This window comes from Diospyros lotus, chromosome 5 (genome assembly GCF_014633365.1).
Source record: "Diospyros lotus cultivar Yz01 chromosome 5, ASM1463336v1, whole genome shotgun sequence".
Lineage (NCBI taxonomy): Eukaryota > Viridiplantae > Streptophyta > Magnoliopsida > Ericales > Ebenaceae > Diospyros > Diospyros lotus.
The window spans coordinates 7,923,177-7,942,470 of record NC_068342.1 but is presented as its reverse complement, the minus strand read 5'-3'; the positions used below and the strand labels follow the sequence as shown (position 1 = coordinate 7,942,470).

The window sequence follows — 19,294 nt, the reverse complement described above, 5'->3', positions numbered from 1 at the left end:
TTTAAAAATTTTAATTTTTTTAATTTTTGCGGCGGTTTAAAAACCGCCGCTAAAATAAAAAATTTTAATTTTTTTAATTTTAGCGGGGATTTTTAAAACCGCCGCTAAAATTAAAAAAAACCGCCGCTAAATCACTGATTTTGCGGCAGTAACCGCCGCAAAATCACTGATTTTGCGGCGGTTATTCCAGCGGTTGGGCAAAACCGCCGCTAAATGCTCCACGACGGCTGGTTCAGCGGCGGTTTTGAAAACCGCCGCTAAATGCCAGTTTTTTTGTAGTAAATCTCATGGTTTATATTAATATTTGTCACTTCAATATTAATTTGCTAATAAAATTTGAAGGAAAATTAAAAGAGTTGTTGAGTTTTAACAAAAATTAAAATTTATTAGTTATACCGACCAAAATTAAAGCATAGTTTGGTCACTTTGTTATGAAGTGAAAAATTTAAGACTAGTATATTTTAACCTTTTGGAATCAATAACCTCTCTAGTATGAGCTTGCATTTACCTAATGCACGTAATTTACTTTAATCTGTTCGGCATGCATACCCAGTTCATTTACAGCAGTGACAATAAGCTGTCTCATATAGCAGCCTTAGCTAGCCTATATATAGATGGTTATAATGGTGCTTTTAATAATTACACTTGTTTGTTTTCTTTTGGTTATTTTTAGTGTTTCCTCACACCCTTTCTTGTTAGACATTTTTGTAGCACTGGGATTGTGTTTTGATGTCTCCAGGGGAAAAGCAAGCCAGCATTTCAAGAATGCTTTTCTCGAATACATGGTTGGTTTGGTCCTTACCATTATAGTCATGAATTGGTTCCAAGCTGCATAGGTGTGTAGCTTTTGCCTTTGCCATTATATAACTGGTCATTGCCTTAGCCATTTAAGGTTTAATTTTTTTATTTTACTCTGTAGTTGGATCATTTCTATTCCTTTTTTCCCCCAACTATTCCAAGGCTTATATACATTTTATTTACGTGTTTAGCCTGCATTACTATATATAGTATTTGTGACGCTGTTATTGGATTTTTGGCAACTCATTGCATGCAGAATGGTGTGATGTCAACCAGGTTTACCCACACCTGATTCTGTGATTTTTGTTGTGTTGTCTTTCCATTTTTGTTGGGCAATTACAGCTAGTTACTATAATTTTTCATAAGTTTAGAGATCCAACCGGTTCCTTCAATTCTATCTCCTTTAACCCCAAATCAAGGTAAGAATAAAATAACTAATTTTCTATTTATTTTATTGTTAAATAAACTTTATATGTGTCCAACCGAATAGCATTTATATCTTACATTGCATGTTTCTATCATTCCAACACAATTACCACTATGATCGCAATATAATTACCATTGTGATTGATTTCAGGTTCAAACGAATCGTAAGCACAATCAACTAAAGGGTTGGAGTGAAGAGGTTGAAGTATATTGTGGTGGTACTTGTATCGTCACATTTGAACAAGTTTTGTAAAATCTACTTTTTTAATTTAGAACTTTTATTGAGACACTAATTAGATGTTAATTACTTTTTATATTTTTGGATGTGTCATATTGAGATTTATTTTTTGTGATAGAGATTTGTTCATCATATATCAATTCATTTTGTGTGTAATATGATTTTAGTATTTTTAATTTCAAATTTTAGATTAATTGATAGTGAGTATAATATTTGTCAAAGAAAAAAAATACAGGCTTATACAATTTGCTATAAAAATAATTTTGTCACTTATTAGATTGTGTAATTTTGTGTGAAGACTTGTTTTTGTCATCAAATTAACAAGTTTAATTTATGAATTTATGACAATAAAACTTTGGCCACCATCTATACATACAATTTTTAATGACATTTTGTTTTGTTATCACTAAAGATAATATATAATTATATGAATTTAAGACATTTTAAAATTGTCATCGATTGGTTATCCTATTCTTTGACAATTTTATTAACGTTACAAAAGTCATGCCTATAGTGATGAAAAGGTCTATCTATGACCAAAAAAAATTAATTTTTGTGACAAAATTTTATAAAAAAATATATTTGATAGGTGATGATATTTATGCATCACCAATTAAGATATTGACCCAATTTATTAGTGACAAAATCAATATTTATGATGAAAGGTAGTTGCCTTTCGCAACGATCTTTTGCGTCACTAATTACATGATATTTTGTGATGTTTTAGTTTGCGTCATCAAATCAAATTTTGATCAAACTATTCAGTGATAATTTGATCTAATAGTGACGAAATATAAAAAGACTATAGTGAGGATATTAATGTCACTGTTGTCACAGTATTTAGTGACAATAGAAATTTTGTCATTATAAGAAACCCATCATAGTAATTTTGTGACGATTTGAGCTCTAAGATGACGCAATTTTATTGGTTTTCGTGACAAAATTATGCGTCACTAAAGGAGATTCCTTTGGTGACGACAAAAATTTCGTCACTTTTCGTTTATGTATTTGTGACGAAATATAAAAAACGTCACTAATTACTTTTCCCTAAGGACTTAACGTGACGATGGTTGTGACGCTATAAAATTGTCACCAATATAGTTTTGTGACGAAATTCTAATCATATGTGATGATTTTGTCTCGCCACTAATGTCCAAATTTCTTGTAGTGTAAGCTCAACTCAGCTCGCTAAATGTGACCTTAGGCTCAAGCTTAAGCTCAATTAACATAGTCTGAGCTTGAGCTCAGCTTGTGTTGAGCTCAGTTGGCAGCGGGAGCTAAGGATGTGGCTACGATTAGTGGAGAAAGGCAAGGCGACAACTAGAGCGTGAGAGAGATGCGAGACAGCGATAGAGAAGAAAGATGTAGCGGCTAGCGACAAGGTGGCAGTTGAGCAGGAAACACATTAGAGGGAGGGGTGTATAGCGACAAGGAGAGGCGATGGTTTGCAAGAGGTGAGGTGGCGACAACAACCATCCCTGCCCAGTGTTGGAAGAAGATGAAAGAACAAACTAGGCGCATCTCTACAGACCAGTGCTCGAGTTGATGATCATGTGTATATTAATATGTAATTTTGTTTAAATAATATATATGATATGTATATACAAATATATATCTAATATATACATACATTATCTAATAAGAAAATAATATATTTATAAAATTATGAATAAATTTATTATTAATGTATTACTAAAAGAAATTAGGCTTCTTGTGATAAAATATTTTGTCACAATAACTATGAAAATTGTCACAACATACTTGTTGTGACGAAAATTTTTGTCATCATGTTAGTCACAACAAGTTTGTCTTAATAAGTATATTGTGACAAAACTGAGTTTTGTCATAATATTAACAGTTTTATTATGACAAATTATTTTGTTGTAAAAGAAATTTTTTTTGTCACAATAAGTACTATTTATTCACAATAAATTCAAATTTTAGATAAAAATCTTATGTTTTATCGTGACAAAATGTATTTTGTCACAATTTAAATAGTGACAAAATTTATTTGACATCACTTTTAATGTGATAAAATTAATTTTGTCAATTATTTAATGTTGTGACAACTATTTTTTTGATAAAATATAAATAGTGACAAAATAAATTTCTCAAAATTATTCAATAGTGACAAAATATTTTTATTAATGACCCAATAGTGACAAAAATATTTGTGTCAGTAATTAGTATAGGTGAAAAATTTTTATTTTGTAAGAAAATATTAATATTGATGAAATTAATTTTCATAGAATTAAAAAATGTGATAAAAATATTTTTGTCAAAATTATGAAAGGGTGACATATTTTTTACATATTCTCAATGTCTCAATAGTGATAAAAATATTTTTGTCAATAATTCACACAAGTAACGAATTTCTTTAGTAAGAAAATATTAACACTAATGAAATTATTTTGTCATAAATTTGAAATTTTTTTGTCACAATTTAAATAGTGACAAAATTTATTTGACATAATTTTTAATGTGATAAAATTAATTTTGTCAATTATCAAATATTGTGACAAATATTTTTTTGATAAAATAGAAATATTGACAAAATAAATTTGTCAAAATTATTCAATAGTGACAAAATATTTTTGTCAATGTCCCAATAGTGAATAGTGAAAAAAATATTTGTGTTAGTAATTAGTTTAGGTGATAAATGTTTTTAATAAGAAAATATTAATATTAATGAAATTGTTTTCCATAAAATCAAAAAATGTGACAAAAATAGTTTTGTCAAAATTATAAAAGGGTGGAAAATATTTTTGTCATATTCTCAATATCCCAATAATGACAAAAATTTGTGTCAATAATTCACATAAGTGACAAATTTTTTTAGTAAGAAAATATTAATACTGATAAAAGTCATGTTGATGGAATTATTTTTAAGACATATCTTATTCATCCTTATATCAAATAAAAAATTAAAAAAAGTCTTGAAATATATATTAAAGTCAACAATGCTAAATATAATAAATAAAATCAATAATATAAATAAAAAAAACTTCATATATGGAAAGTCATCATTTCTAAAATAAAAATAATGATCCAAAACAATACTACTTTCACCAAACATACAAATTAAATAAAGTTACTTGGCACCAAACATCCTTGATCTTCATCTACTTGGCACCAAACATACAAGGAGCAGATGTATTCACTTTACCACTTCGTTCACGTCTTAACTCATCAATAAAAAATTTAAGTTGATCATAAGATTCTTGTAAGCTACTTATTTTGATTTGTTGGCTTTGTATTTGCTCTCTTAATTCAGTATTTCGCTTTTAAGATATAATCTTTTCAGTTTTAAAAGAGCTTCTAGTTCTAGTTCTCTAGATTTACTTGGTTTTACCCCATAATCAAGTCCATGAATATATCCAGATTTTAGCTTCAAAACCTTTTCAAGAATCTGGTGCCCAGTCATTTCAGTACATCCTCCATTGCTTTGACCCAAAGAGCATTCATTTGCTCCTATAAAAATAAAAATAGAAGTTAATTGAAGTATAAAAATTTATATAAATTAATAGTTAAAATAATATATCATTAAAAATTAATAAAATGAAGTTACTTGCATAGTTTTCTTGAGCTTGTGGGTGGGTCCAAGTACCATCACTTTTATGATGTAAGGGCCCACTCTCGAATATTCCCGCTAGCATAGGATATTCGAAAGGAGGTCATCACAGAGATGATATAGAACAAACCATAATAAAACAAACAACTCAATTCATTAGTAGTAGCGGAAACTAATTTAAGATTCAGTTACACTTCCAATATCTCATAAGTTTGAGGTTCGAAGGCTATACAAAATAATTAAGAGGCTCTAATGTTAACTAATAAAATAAAAATCATTTCATCTCAAGTCTCACCAAAATGCTAAATAGGATCTTTAAGTCAGGACGTGCCTCAGTACACCACTATCCTTGGGCCTTAGTCCCACTGGACTCGCCCACGAAAATGACATTCCCTTTACCTGGAATGGCAAGGAAGATCAAGTGAGCCACAAGGCTCAGCAAGTTCGAGAAGCAATGAATAGCGAATAGGAATCAAGAATATGGTGACACCAAAAAGAGTAATCAAGAACTCCATACTTTTATACAAGATTCGCAATTTATGGCTTTATAAATTTCAATCTAAATGCATCATGTCACCATATATTACTATGCAAATGTGCATATGAAATTAAGTATCAGAATCAAATCTCGTAGGCTCACAAGCCATTAAACAACATATGCCAAAGTGCATCAAGAGGATAAAAACTCACATTCAATATAGACCCAACATGCCGGGCTATGGCCACCTTGTTCCACGCCAGGTGCTCTAGGGTACCTTTCCCTCCGCGCAAAATAATAGGTGCGCAAAGTTTAATAATAATAGCATATACATCTTATTTTGACATGCCATTTATGAAATCACACAAGATTACCACCCTTGATGCCTTGCTCTCAAATGCATAAATAAGTGTCCACATGGTTTAATATCACGTATTGATGACAATTACATTTTCACGAATAGTCTCAAATTTATAATTTGAGTTTCCATGTAGCTAAAAGAACCACATCAAGCAAATTAGCTCTATTGATCTTTACACACACACATTTAATTTACTGACCATAACTAATGACAAAAATAAATAAATAAATAAGGAAGGTTTTGATATGCCTTCTAATAAATTTGGGCATATTCAAAATTATTTAAATGGATAACTTATGCCGTGGCAATATATAATGGTGCTAAACATATATATATATATATTTATATATTATTAGGTGACTTCAATTTCCTGAACCAGCTATCATGTGTAAACCTATATATATATATATATATATATTATGTGGGTGCCTTAAGTGCAAAACATAAGTAAACACTACAATAATTAAATAGGCGTGCGTGCATATCTATATACGGTGCTGCAAGTAAGCATATATAATATGCAAAAGAAGTGGGTTGCTCGGCTGGGATTTACGCATATAGAAGTGGGTTGCTCGGCTGGAACAGGAGATCCAAAATAACTTGAAAGTGTGTGTATATATATATACATACACCGTTTGAATAAAACACGGGGTATCCGAATAAACAGAGAGCGAGAGAGAGTGAGAGAGAAAATGAGAGTGAGCTCTCCAACCAAGCAGGGGCATGCGTATATGTATATATAGATGCAAGTGGGTCGTTAGCTTCGGCTGGTGCAGGGGCGACCAACTGGGTGATTACATATATATGTATATATGTGTAAGTGGGTCTTAGGCTCGACTGGCTAGAATAGGGCAATCGTTACAGTGGCGATTATATAAATATACAAAGGCTGTTAGCAATGTCAAAGAGAGAGAGAGAGAGCTTCCATTCGGCTAACCTCTCTGCTAAGCATCCATATGCATATGTATATGTGAGTATATGTGAAAGTGGGTCAGGAACAGAAGCATTTAGCATAGGGTATATGCATATATATAAGTACTTATCTGGGTCAAATAAAAATAGGGGAGCACACGAACTGGTTGTATACCTATATATACATACATATATATATATAATATAAGTGGGTCTCTTATTTCGGCTGGGCAACAATGGTTGTTCGTATATGTATATATATATATATATAAATACAAGTGGGTCACTCGGCTGGCAACAACAATTGCTCAAGAAGAGATAAAATATACAGAGATTACATAATGTGAATGAAAAGGCAGAAAGAACTTGCCTGAGGTTGATTGAGCCTTCTCCTTACTGAGCTTCAATGGCAGAGAAGATATACAGATGAGATGATAGCACAAGGAGGAGAAGAGGAAGAAGATGAAACCGAAATAAAAAGAGAAGGAAGACGCTGAGGTGATGAGGAAAGAAATGAAATAGTAGAAAAAGAAGAAGATGATTTGCACTGTAATTAGAAGATTTTCACACAAAAAAGGGAGCGCGTACAAGTTGCACGCCAACTCCAATAAAATTATCATAATGCCCTTCTTCTCAAATTATAGGCAGAAATATCTAGGGGCTTTATTGGAAAATGCTAATTTATTTTCTTCTTCTTCTTATTATTATTATTATTACACCACCAATTTCATTATTTTTAAATTATTTATCTCAATGGGCCTAGGCCCAAGCCACATATACTCCATATATATATATATATCAAGTCCACCAGGCTTAATTTCCCACCCGGGTCAACCCGTGACCTCGTTAACTAATTAATTGCAGCCCATTATATCGTTTCTAATTTTTTTTAAATTTGACCCATACATTTATTTTCACGATCATATGAACCATAAAATAAAATTATACAATCCAATAATTATTTCTATGCCATCAAAACAGTTATCATTAAGTATTAAAGTACTTAGATCCATATTTAAATGCCATTAAACTAACATTAGGTAATAAAACACCTAAACCCATTTTGTGATCGTTACATACAATGTGTCTCAAAATAAAGCCTTACTTCAATAGGCTGATCTACTTTGTCTTCTTGATTTCCTTCTATATTTTCTTTTAAAATCTCTTCCAAATTTTCCTCAATAAGTTCCTATATTTAAAATTGGTAAAAAAAAAAAAAAAGCATACATATCAAAATATTTAAAAAAAATATGAAGTACAAAGTAGTTTAAATAACTATATTTCAACTTATAACTAATTAATCATACCATTTCATACATGACTTGGACTTTGAACCTGATGTGTGTGAAACTTGCATCTTCGCTCGATTACTTGTATTTGATGCACATTGGGCCTACAAATTTATAAAATATATAATAATAAGAGAAAAAAAAGTACTATGAACAATTAAATCACAGATGAAAAAATTTGAGAAAATTTATTTATTGTATCTAAATTTATTAGAAATAAAAGATTACCTTAAATTTTTCCTCTTCAAAATGAGTACATAAAGCTTTCCAATCATCCGATTCCATGTGATCGATAGGATTTTCATGTGCTTCTTCCGGGGTAGCAAATTTCTTATAATGCATGTGGGATTAGTATTTGTAAATCGTAAAACGCCTAACCATAATCTTATCTACTACTTCTTTTTGTATGTGGATCACTCAAGTTTATATCAAACTCACTCTACAAATATCATCATATTTACTAAAACTTCTTAATATTGGTTATTTGAATTAAATTTCATTATTTTGATTGATTTCGTCATTTTAGTTAAAATTGGTTCTTAAAAGTAGCATTTTCGTTAATGTAATATTAGCTAATATTACATTAACGACCAAAATTAAAGTGGTAGTTAGTTTTTGCTAAATAATATTTTATTATTTTTAATATTTCTAATGAATATTGGTTCTAAAAATTTAGCACCAATATTTATGACAAAATATTATAGCAAAATATCCTAATATTAAACAAGAGTCAAATCTACCTTTTTTTTTTTATTATTATTTTTTGTCTCACCAAGTGAGGATGGTTCTACACACACACATATATATATCAAAAGAGGCCACTTGTTGCCACTTTGTGTGACCATATATATTTAATTTTATTTATTATGATGTCTTTAAAATTAAGATTTAAAACAAATGATTTACTATTATAAAATATCACCAATTGTAATAATTAATATATTATTATTTAAATTGGGAATCACTTTAAATTAAACCTCATCTTTATTAAAATATTGTCTTCTCGGCACAACCAAACAACCTCTAAGCTAAATGATATGCGTTTGTCATTTTGTAAGACAATTTTTTAGATAATACAACATTAAATTTTTTTAGAAAAATTTCATGGGTGGTGGGAGAGTCCACTTAATATATTATATACTAATTATATATATTATGTATAATAATTAACTATTATAATATATTATATATTAGTTATATATTATTTTTAATAATTAACAATTAACTATTAATTTGAGACAGATTTAGAAACAGAAATTAATCTGTCAAAAAATTTCGTACTAACATTTTTAACCACATATTCAAAGTTACACAACATCTAAGAAAGTAATTATATAATATTCAAATAGTACAACTTCATTACAGAATCTACAAAGCAATAATCTAATTTACCCACGTTGATAGATTTGGATTTCGTCGATACTCAGTGCTGATGATGGTTGTCGAACACGACGGATCCAAGTTCATCGATATCATTTGGGAATGGCCACTGGCTGCTGCTAGTTTCGATTGGGTAAGGTTGCGAACTAGTCTCTTGAAAATAAAGAAACGACACATTTTCTTCTTGGATGACCTGTTTTCAAAATTCTAAATAGGGTTTGGATCATCTACGAGGAAAAATTCATTATCATAATATGGGTTTGAATTGGTTTCTAGGTGAAACCAATTTTGAATATTGAGAGGGTTTGCATAAGAGTTTACAAATAGTAATTCCTCTAATAAGCTAGATGAAATTGAAGATCAACGACTTGCTGTTGGAAGGCAAAATGTAGGATATACAACCGTAAATAGGATCTTGAAGCCTAACATCAGCTTCATACAAGAGTGTAGCGGTAACCCTATAACGATCATTTATCGGAAGCTGGGCCAGGAGCTTGGAGGCATTATTGGCACCAAAAATCGTGTGAATAACTGCAAAATCAGTAGGTCTTTCTTCATGGTAGAAGTAAGGGGCAAAGACGCACAATTGGGTACATCTTCTTATCAAAACTTTGCAGGCACCGCATGGAGAATCGGGTCCTAACATGATCTTCTATTTTTTTTTTTTTTTTTTTTTTGATGACTGGGTAGATTTGGTCGGATCTAGGTACTAGGTAGATTTAGCTAGATCTAAGTACTGGGTAGATCTAGATACTAGGTAGATTTAGGTACCGGATCTGGGTATTGGGCGGCACCAACAACGGATCTAGATGGAACAACGAATAACAAATAACCGTGATCTAGGTGGAATAACGAATAACGAATAACCGTGATCTAGGTGGAATAACGAATAACTGAAGAATCGAAAAAATATAGAAACTCATCGTGATCTAGATGGCTGTCGACACAGATTTGGGAGGTGACAATAGCGGACCTGGGTGCAGAGTGACAATGGCAGTGCAGATTTGGAAGGTGCGCAGCTATCGTTGGATCTGGAAGATGGTGCAGATCTAGAAGGTGCGCGGCCATCGGGAGCGACCGGTAGATCTAGAAAGCGGTGCTGATTTGGAAGGCGCGCAGTGACCGGGAGTGACCAGTGGATCTGGAAGGCAGTGTGGCGGTTGGCGCGCGGGCTGTTCGTGCGTGTAGGAGAAGTGCAAAAAAAAAGGGAGGAAGACAAAGGAGAAGAAGAAAGAAGAATAAGGAGAAAAAATTAAGGAATAGAAAAAAAAGGAAAATATTAAATAAATATTTTAAATAATTAATATTATTATATAATTAAAGTTATTATAATTAATAATATATTAATTATTATAAATTATATTATATTAGATTATTTATATATATGTATTATATATTATATATACGTATATTATTATATATTATACTAAAATGGCGTGAATTGGAGGAGGCCTTAATTAGGGCTGCCCAGCGCCTCAAATATATATATATATATATATATAATAAGATATTATAAAGGGAAAGAATGGCAAGGATTTTTTGGAATGGAAGCGGCGCACAGGCAGGCACAGAGAGGAGAAAGAAGCCTCATGGCCGTAGTACGAATGGCTCACAGAGTAAAAGATTGCATCCAAGGATGCAGGTTCGAGTCATGGCAGCCACAGTGTAGGAGTTTCATCCGCTTATTGGGGTGGCTCTTTGTGGGCACTATACACTGTGCCTCCTATCTTGGGGGCCGCCATGTACCGTGATTAACCCCTCTCACGTACATGAGGTAGTGTGTGGGGCCCTTAAGACGAGAAATTTCACCTTTTGCACCCAAAAGAGAAGAAATAAAATGATTGTGTGTGACTGGTTGGGCAGCTTTTTGCTGCCTTGATTGACTTTTCCAGCTTGATTCAAAGTATTATTATACTTTGGGTTCGCTGGAATTTTGAGAATCCATTCAGCTCCTGTTCTTGCATGTTTTTGTACGTTTTATTAGTATTGTTGATAGATTTTATAATATATTTTTATATTTATGGATGATGTGTATTATTTTATGAATTTATTATATTATATAGATGATTTCTTGAAAAAGATTTTGAGACAAAAAAATCAGTCTCAAATTTGAGACAAAATTTTTTTATCTCTAAATCTGTCTCAAATTTGGATCGATGAATAGAAAAATTAGCACGTAATTCTCTAACAGAAAAGCTGTAATCACTGTTTCTTTGTCATTCTAGCTAAACTGATCTTTTATATTTTCATCATATTCTTGATCTTAAAGTTAATTATTTTATAACATTTGTAGTGTTTGTTTATTATCAATTGTATGGGTAATTGTTTAAAAAATTAAATTAAAATTTTAATAATAAAATAAAAAATAAAGGAATAAATTAGAATAAATTAATTAATTAAAAAATAAAAAGAAGAGTTAAGAATGTTAATAACTATTACAAATAGTGCGATCATTTTGTATATATTTAATAATTATTACAAATAGTTAATTATTATACATTTAATATATGTTTTAATTTATAAATTTACATATATATATATATTAATTTACATGTATATATACTTTATTTTATATTTTATGCACATGAAATATATTAATTTATATATTTAGAATTTAATTTCTATATCTATAGATAAAAATTTTATATTTTATAAATTAATATTTTAAAATTATACATTTTATAAATTAATTTTATATTTTTTAAATTTGAGAGAGAAAAAAATTTCCGTCTCAAAATCCATCTCAATTTGATAGAGATTTTGAGACGAAAAAATATACGTCTCAAATTGAGACAGATTAATTTCCGTCTCCAAAATCCGTCTCAATTTGAGACGGATGTTGAGACAAAAAATTCATCTCTAGTTTGAGATGAAGATTTTTTTGTCTCAAATATAATTTATTATATTTATCAAATATATATTTTTAAATAATTATTAATCAATAATATTCATTAAAAGAGAGAAAAATTTTAAAAACTCAATTCACCTTCCGTCTTGAGTGGCCATATTTATAATATTTCTATATTTCTAATCAAAGTTTTTGTTATTAAATAAGAAACTTAACTTTTTAGATGAGATCAAAATAGTAAAGATGAAATAAAATTTTTAAGGAGGAAAATGATTGGGGCAAATTTTTAACGAAAATTATAATTTTCCAAAAGTTAAATGTTACTTTATTAATTTTCAAGATATCTAATTAATATTGGCACCAAAAATTTGGTGTCAATATTTTATGAAAAAATATTATAACAAAAGTTAACTTTTTTAAGTCTTATTTTTAAATAAGAAACTTAATAATTTGTGTCGAATCAAAACAACAAATGTGAAATAAAATTTTTAAGGAGAAAAATGATTGGAGCAAATTTTTAACGAAAAATTATAATTTTCCAAAAGTTAAATATTACTTTATTAATTTTCAAGATATCTAATTAATATTGGCACCAAAAATTTGGTGCCAATATTTTATGAAAAAATATTATAACAAAAGTTAACTTTTTTAAGTCTTTTTTTTAAATAAGAAACTTAATAATTTGTGTTGAATCAAAACAACAAATGTGAAATAAATTTTTTAAGGAGAAAAATGATTGGGGCAAATTTTTAACGAAAATTATAATTTTCCAAAAGTTAAATATTACTTTATTAATTTTCAAGACATCTAATTAATATTGGCACCAAAAATTTGGTGCCAATATTTTATGAAAAAATATTATAACAAAAGTTAACTTTTTTAAGTCTTATTTTTAAATAAGAAACTTAATAATTTGTGTCGAATCAAAACAACAAATGTGAAATAAAATTTTTAAAGAGGGAAATGATGGAAGGAAATTTTTAAGAAAAATTAAATTAACCAAAAACTAATTATTATTTTATTATTTTATTTTTCTAATGTTTCTTTTATAATTTATTATTATGTTTATTATATATTTATCTAATTAATATTGGGGCTAAAAGTTTTTGAAAAAATATTATAATAAAATATTTTTGTCACTACATGTCTTTTATTTTTTTATTATGACAAAATATTTTGAATTTTTTTTGTAACCGGATTATTATTTTTTATTCCTAATATGATGTATTTTTATGAAAAATAAATTTAATAAAATTGTTTTGTCATTAAAATTATTTTTGTCACAAAAAATTGAATTTCTTGTTACATACATATTTTTGTCATTTTTTTTTATAATACTATGTTGTGACAAACTATTTTTGTTATAAAAATTATTACTTATTGTGACTAAAATATTTTGTAATTACATTTTATATAATTAAATATTGTGACAAAATTATTTTGTCATGTTATGTAAGTTGAATTAGTGCCAAAAATTTGACACCAACTTGAGACAAAATTTTGTGACAAAAATTATTTTGTCATTATAAATTATTTACGTCACTATATCATGACAAAATATTATGTCAAAATATTGTTTGTCCCAATTTTACTTACGTTTTGAATTTTGTATGAGAAAAATCGATTTTGTCACAATTTTTTCACAAAACGGAAATTTTTCTTGACAAAATTTAATCCATCACAATTATTTTTGTCACATTATCCTAAATTTCTTGTAATGTTAATTAGCGAAACTCGGCTAGATTGCAACCCTAACAATTTCTAAACATCGAGATATATTCCTAAATCAAAGATTACTTTTTGACATTTTGATCTATATATTCAACTCACCATCCATGCATAAAGTCAAGTACATGACTGGATGCTCTTTGGTCTAAAGAGCTCTTTAGTGTAAGGATACATCCAACTGGCAACCAAAGTTATTCCTATTTTTTCTTTTCGGGAGTCCTCCAAGTCACGAAAGATCATGAACACTCATAATATATTTATAAATTGAAGAATCGGAAAATTAAAAATCTCACTTAGTATTTCTCCATGTACACTTTGGCTGTTTTTGCATGAGATGAGAAATAAGCATATTATGAGCAACTATGTAAGGTTCTGTTACAGAATTCCCAGTTGGGCAACTGTTATTTCTCCATGCAGAACATTGTCTAGGTGCCATGACACCCAAGTCATAACTCGAAAAAATGTAAACATACGGCTCGTTATAGTACCAATGCTTGACCCTATCACCATATTCCTTGAAAAAAAAATTCTGCATAGTCCTTGAAGTCCTCCCTGCCCATCCAAATATCCGTTTTGTTTTACTAAAGTGGTGAAGTTTTCTTGCTAGATATACAATCATGTAGAAAAATAATATGTACTTATATGTATATTCCTCAAAATCACGTGTATTGCTTGCTTTAGAGAGAGAGAGAATGTGTGTATATATATATGCATGATTTTCAATATTGAAATATTTACTTACATAATGTTGGGGTTAAAAAAGCCTCCATATTCTTTTTCTAAGGCTTGGGGTCAAAATGAGAAAGTGTGACAAAAGGTTGAATACCTGCATGTATATTTTCTGTAACGACCCGTTGGTGGGTCTAAAGTTTTACTTGAATTATGAATTATTATGTGTGATAAATTAGCCTCAAGAATTAAATGTTATAGAATTGTGATTTGCCTAATTTAAGGGGTTGAGTTTTTAAAGAAAAAACTTGGGTTGAAACCATTAGTTTTGGGTTGTGTTTTATTTAAGAATGAGGTTGTGAAGCCCTTAGGCCTAAGAATATATATATTGGGGCCATTGTGTTGGGCTAATGAAATGGGAATTGGGCCCATGAGTATAAAGTTTTGTGTATTTTACTTAGTCAAAATGAATGAATTATGAAAAGTCTAATGAGGGCTTGATGTTGTTCATTGTGTGTGTGAAAAGTAAGGGTGAAATGGGAATTTCATAAATGGGTATTATTATAAATGAATTTATGAGTGTTATGGAGTAAAAAGGAAAATGAAAAAGAAAAGAAAAAGAGGCAAAATACCAAAATGGGTTTAGTGAGTTGTGGTATGTTTGTAAAGGAGAAGGGCAAAGTGGTAATTTGGCTAAGGGGGGTGGTTGGAAAGCTGAGTGGCGTCCATCCCTCCCCCATGCTTCTTTATTTTCCTTGTCTCCTTTTCTTTTTCCTTCCCTCTTCTCCCGATCGGCCATCTTTTTCTTCTTCTTCTTCTTATATTGTCAATCTCTATTGAAGCTTCAAAGGTGGAAGTTGCAGCTGGTTATTCCTCTCTTTGGACCAAGCAGCATTAAGGCAAGTTCTTCTTGCATTTCTTTTTGGTTATGCAAGTTCTACTCCATTTCCTTTACATGGCAAGTTCCTTTTCCTCCTTGTTTCGTTTTGGAGGCAAGTTCTCGTTCTAAATGCAATTTCTTGTTCCTCTTATGTTGTTTCATTGCAAGTTCATGTTGACTCTCCTTGTTAATGCAATCTTGGGTTCTTTCTATCTTGGGTCAAGTTGGTTTCCTTCTTGGTTCCCTTGTCTTCGAATCTTCTATTTTATTAGAAGATCTAATAATGAGTTATATTGATTGGTGGATTATTTTCTCATTTCCTTAACTTGGTGTTTTATCATTGGTGAGTCTTTTTGAGAGTTTTAATTAGGGTCTAGTTCACCCTAAATTCTCAAAGGAATGACACTTAATTGATTAGGAATGTTAGAGAAGCAAGGTTTGGTGTATCTTGCTTGGGATGTTGAGTTTTATGGGTTATCGTTGTTATTTTTAAGTTTCAAGCCTCTGTTAGTCGACCAAGTATATGTTTTGTTCTCTGTTAGTCGACCAAATATTTCTATCGGTCAACTAAGTATATGTTTTACTTTCTGTTAGTCAACCAAATGTTTCAATCGGTCGACCAAGTGTTTCAATCGGTCGACCAAGTGTTTTAGTCGGTTGACCAAGTGGGCTGTTAGTCGACCAAGTGGTAATTTAAGCTTCTGTTAGTCGACCAAGTGTTTTTACTCGGACGACCAAGTCCCTATTTAGTCGACTAAGTCTTCTTCATCGGTTGACTAAGTCCTTAGTCGGTTGACCAACTCTTTTATTCGATCAACCGACAGAATGTATTAATTCTCTCTTTTTGGTCTGATTCATTTCTAATGCTTGTAATTCTTCCCCAAAGCTCTTGTGATGTTTTAGTTGGCTTCAAAATCATTTTGGGGATATGTAGGTGTTCCAAAAATGGGGAAGTTAATTAATGGTGAGAATAAAAAATGAAAATCACGAGCTTTTAATGGTGAATTCATGTAATCAACTTGTTTGACCTTGAGAAATAGTATGGAAATGAATTTCAATAAATGATGCTAAATTATGTGATGAAAATACCATTGGCTCATGTGAGGATATAATCTTGAAATGTCTAAGTGCGTATGATGATCATGATGAGAACATTTCTAATAATGAAGCATGTTTGATATGTTTACTTGACACCTACATGAGCATTGCATGGTATTATTATTTGCGCACTTATTATTTTGCTCGGCGGCTATGTACCTCGGGGTGAGAAAATGATATCCTAAAGAGCGCCTGACACGGGTAAGGTGGCCATAAAACCGGTAGGCGATGCTCAAGCCAAATGAATGGCTAAATGATTTTTCTATGTATATGTATGCATGCATGTGAATGAAAGGCCTTGAGGGCCGATATGCTGCATGGAAAATTATATATTCATGAGAAATGAAATGACGCATGAAATGCATAATGACAAAGGCATGGAAATGATAATAATGATGGGATCTAATGGGAAATGCTACTCGTACTTGGGAAGTCAGGTCTATTCCACTTTGGTTTATCCATGCCTTGACTCTATTGCTTCATTTGTTGTAATATATACTTGCTGAGCCTTGTGACTCACTTTGTTTATTCTTGTCATTCCAGGTAAGGGAAAAGCAATTGCTGAGGGTGAGTCCAGTAAGACTAGAGCCCGGGTCTAGTTGTGTACAGAGATATCCCAACCGAAAAGGTTCATGGGAGTGATTTGTTTTGAGGGCATGTAGAGTGAGATTTATTTTGTAAATGATATTTGCTTTTATATTTTGATTGTATGGCCTTGAGCCTAAAGAATTGTGTAAGTTAAATCGCCATTGGAAATGTTTTCTTTTGGCTCCTGATGATCAGTGAGCAAGTAAAAAAAAAAAATTGATGTTTAATTTGAGTTATTGTTTCTGTATCCATTTATGTGACGACCTCCTTTCGAATTTTCCTATGCTAGTGAGATTATCCAGGAGAGGGCCGCTACATTTTCACCAAGGAAAATAGAAATGAAGCCATAGTTAGTTATTTAAGTAATTTTGAAGAGAATGATCACACAAAAGAAAGAGCAAAGAGATTATATATAGAAAGAACCATTTGCAAGAAGCTCATTCATGAGACTGTTATAAAAGGCAACTCCTTCACTGTTCACTCCTCCGCTTAGCATGCCACCTAAGCAAACAAATCATCGTTTAATCTACTAATGAAAAAAAAAACACACAAATTATTAATATAAGATACGAATTAAAAATAGATAAAAATGCATGTGTATATAAATAAAAGTACTTTTTTAATAAATTATATACATCTTATGGCATTGTAGAAAAATTTAAATCTTACTAAAAAGAAACTTACTAGGTAATACTCTTGCCCAAGAAATGGAAAATCTGAAGACATTCATCCCAATGTCTTTCATTAGTTTCACGTCCTCCTGTCACAATATTTTTTAGCATGTCAAAGGTTGTTCAAAATAAAACACACTTTTTGACCTAAGTAGAAAGATGTTGTCGTATGATACGTAAAAATGATGTACAACCATCGGTCAAGGTATAATAAATATATATTATTTTTAATTTAATTTGATTGATAATAAATGTATCGTATTTTTTGCAGTATTAGATCTATCACTGTTTAACAAGGGTGTTACAAAATTGGATTGACAACAAACCACTTCAAACCAATCAACCACACATAAACATAGAATTTTAGGTAAAAAACTTAAATTAGAAAAAATCACGGGCAAAAAGAACAAAATATCACTAAACAGATAATTGCTAGTACGAAAGTGATATTGTCACATCCAAATAAAATATTACTAAGCAAATATTGCTATAACAAAAGTAATATAACTACAACTAATTGCAAAATATTGGGCACCTATAATTTATAGACCTAAAATTATCTATAGATATACACATGAAACCATATCGTGATTAGAAGATAATTCATGAGTATATTCCTCCAGATGAGATAAATTTAACATAAAATCAAATTTGATAACATTACAATCACAGTTAAATTCGAAGTCACAATCACAGTTAAATTGGGAGTTCTAATCTTAGTCAAATTTGAATTCCGGGTTACAATTGTAACAAAGAGTAATGATTGATACAAGTTTGAAACCTTAAAATGAGCTTTCTTCTTACTTTATCACATGTTTATTAGAAGAAAAATGCTAGTTGTACAAACAGGTTGACACATAGAAAATGTAATGATGAAAATACCCTTCATTGATCACCCATCAAATTGAATACTTGCCCAAAATTCCAGCTTCTTTTTTACCCCCCCCCCACACACATTCTGTCTCTCTCTCTCTCTCCACCGTGTCTCCTCCACCTCCCACCGTTCGTTGGTCCTCCTCCTCCGGTGTGCATCACATCCACCTCTAGTGTACTTCTTCTCCACCTTTGGCCTTTCATTGGTTGTCCACCTCTGGCCTTTTGTTGGTCGTCCACTTTCGATCGTTCATCTATCTTCCACCAACAGCAGTCGTGCGTGAATAGGTTAGCTGTTTGTCAGTCCTTCACCATAGTTGGCTTGATCGGACTTCATTTGGCTTGATTGGACTTCATCCAAGAACTTCATTGATCGGACTTCATCCAAGAACTTCATTTATCGGACTTCATCCATGACCGATTAACAACCTAAAAATTGTGAAATTAATCAATAGAGTTGTTGCTTGATTAAAAATCTCATCTAGT

At 30.6% G+C, this 19,294-nt stretch overlaps 1 protein-coding gene across 1 annotated transcript; it reads right to left on the bottom strand.

Annotated features, from left to right (window-relative positions):
* Positions 1-14,318: 14,318 nt before the first annotated feature.
* LOC127801561 (putative beta-glucosidase 9) lies at positions 14,319-18,132 on the bottom strand. Its single transcript, XM_052336804.1, is given in 7 exon segments — positions 14,319-14,543; positions 14,545-14,581; positions 14,772-14,823; positions 14,826-14,855; positions 17,688-17,765; positions 17,949-18,024; positions 18,127-18,132. Coding segments are annotated over 7 exon segments (504 nt in total).
* Positions 18,133-19,294: the final 1,162 nt, after the last annotated feature.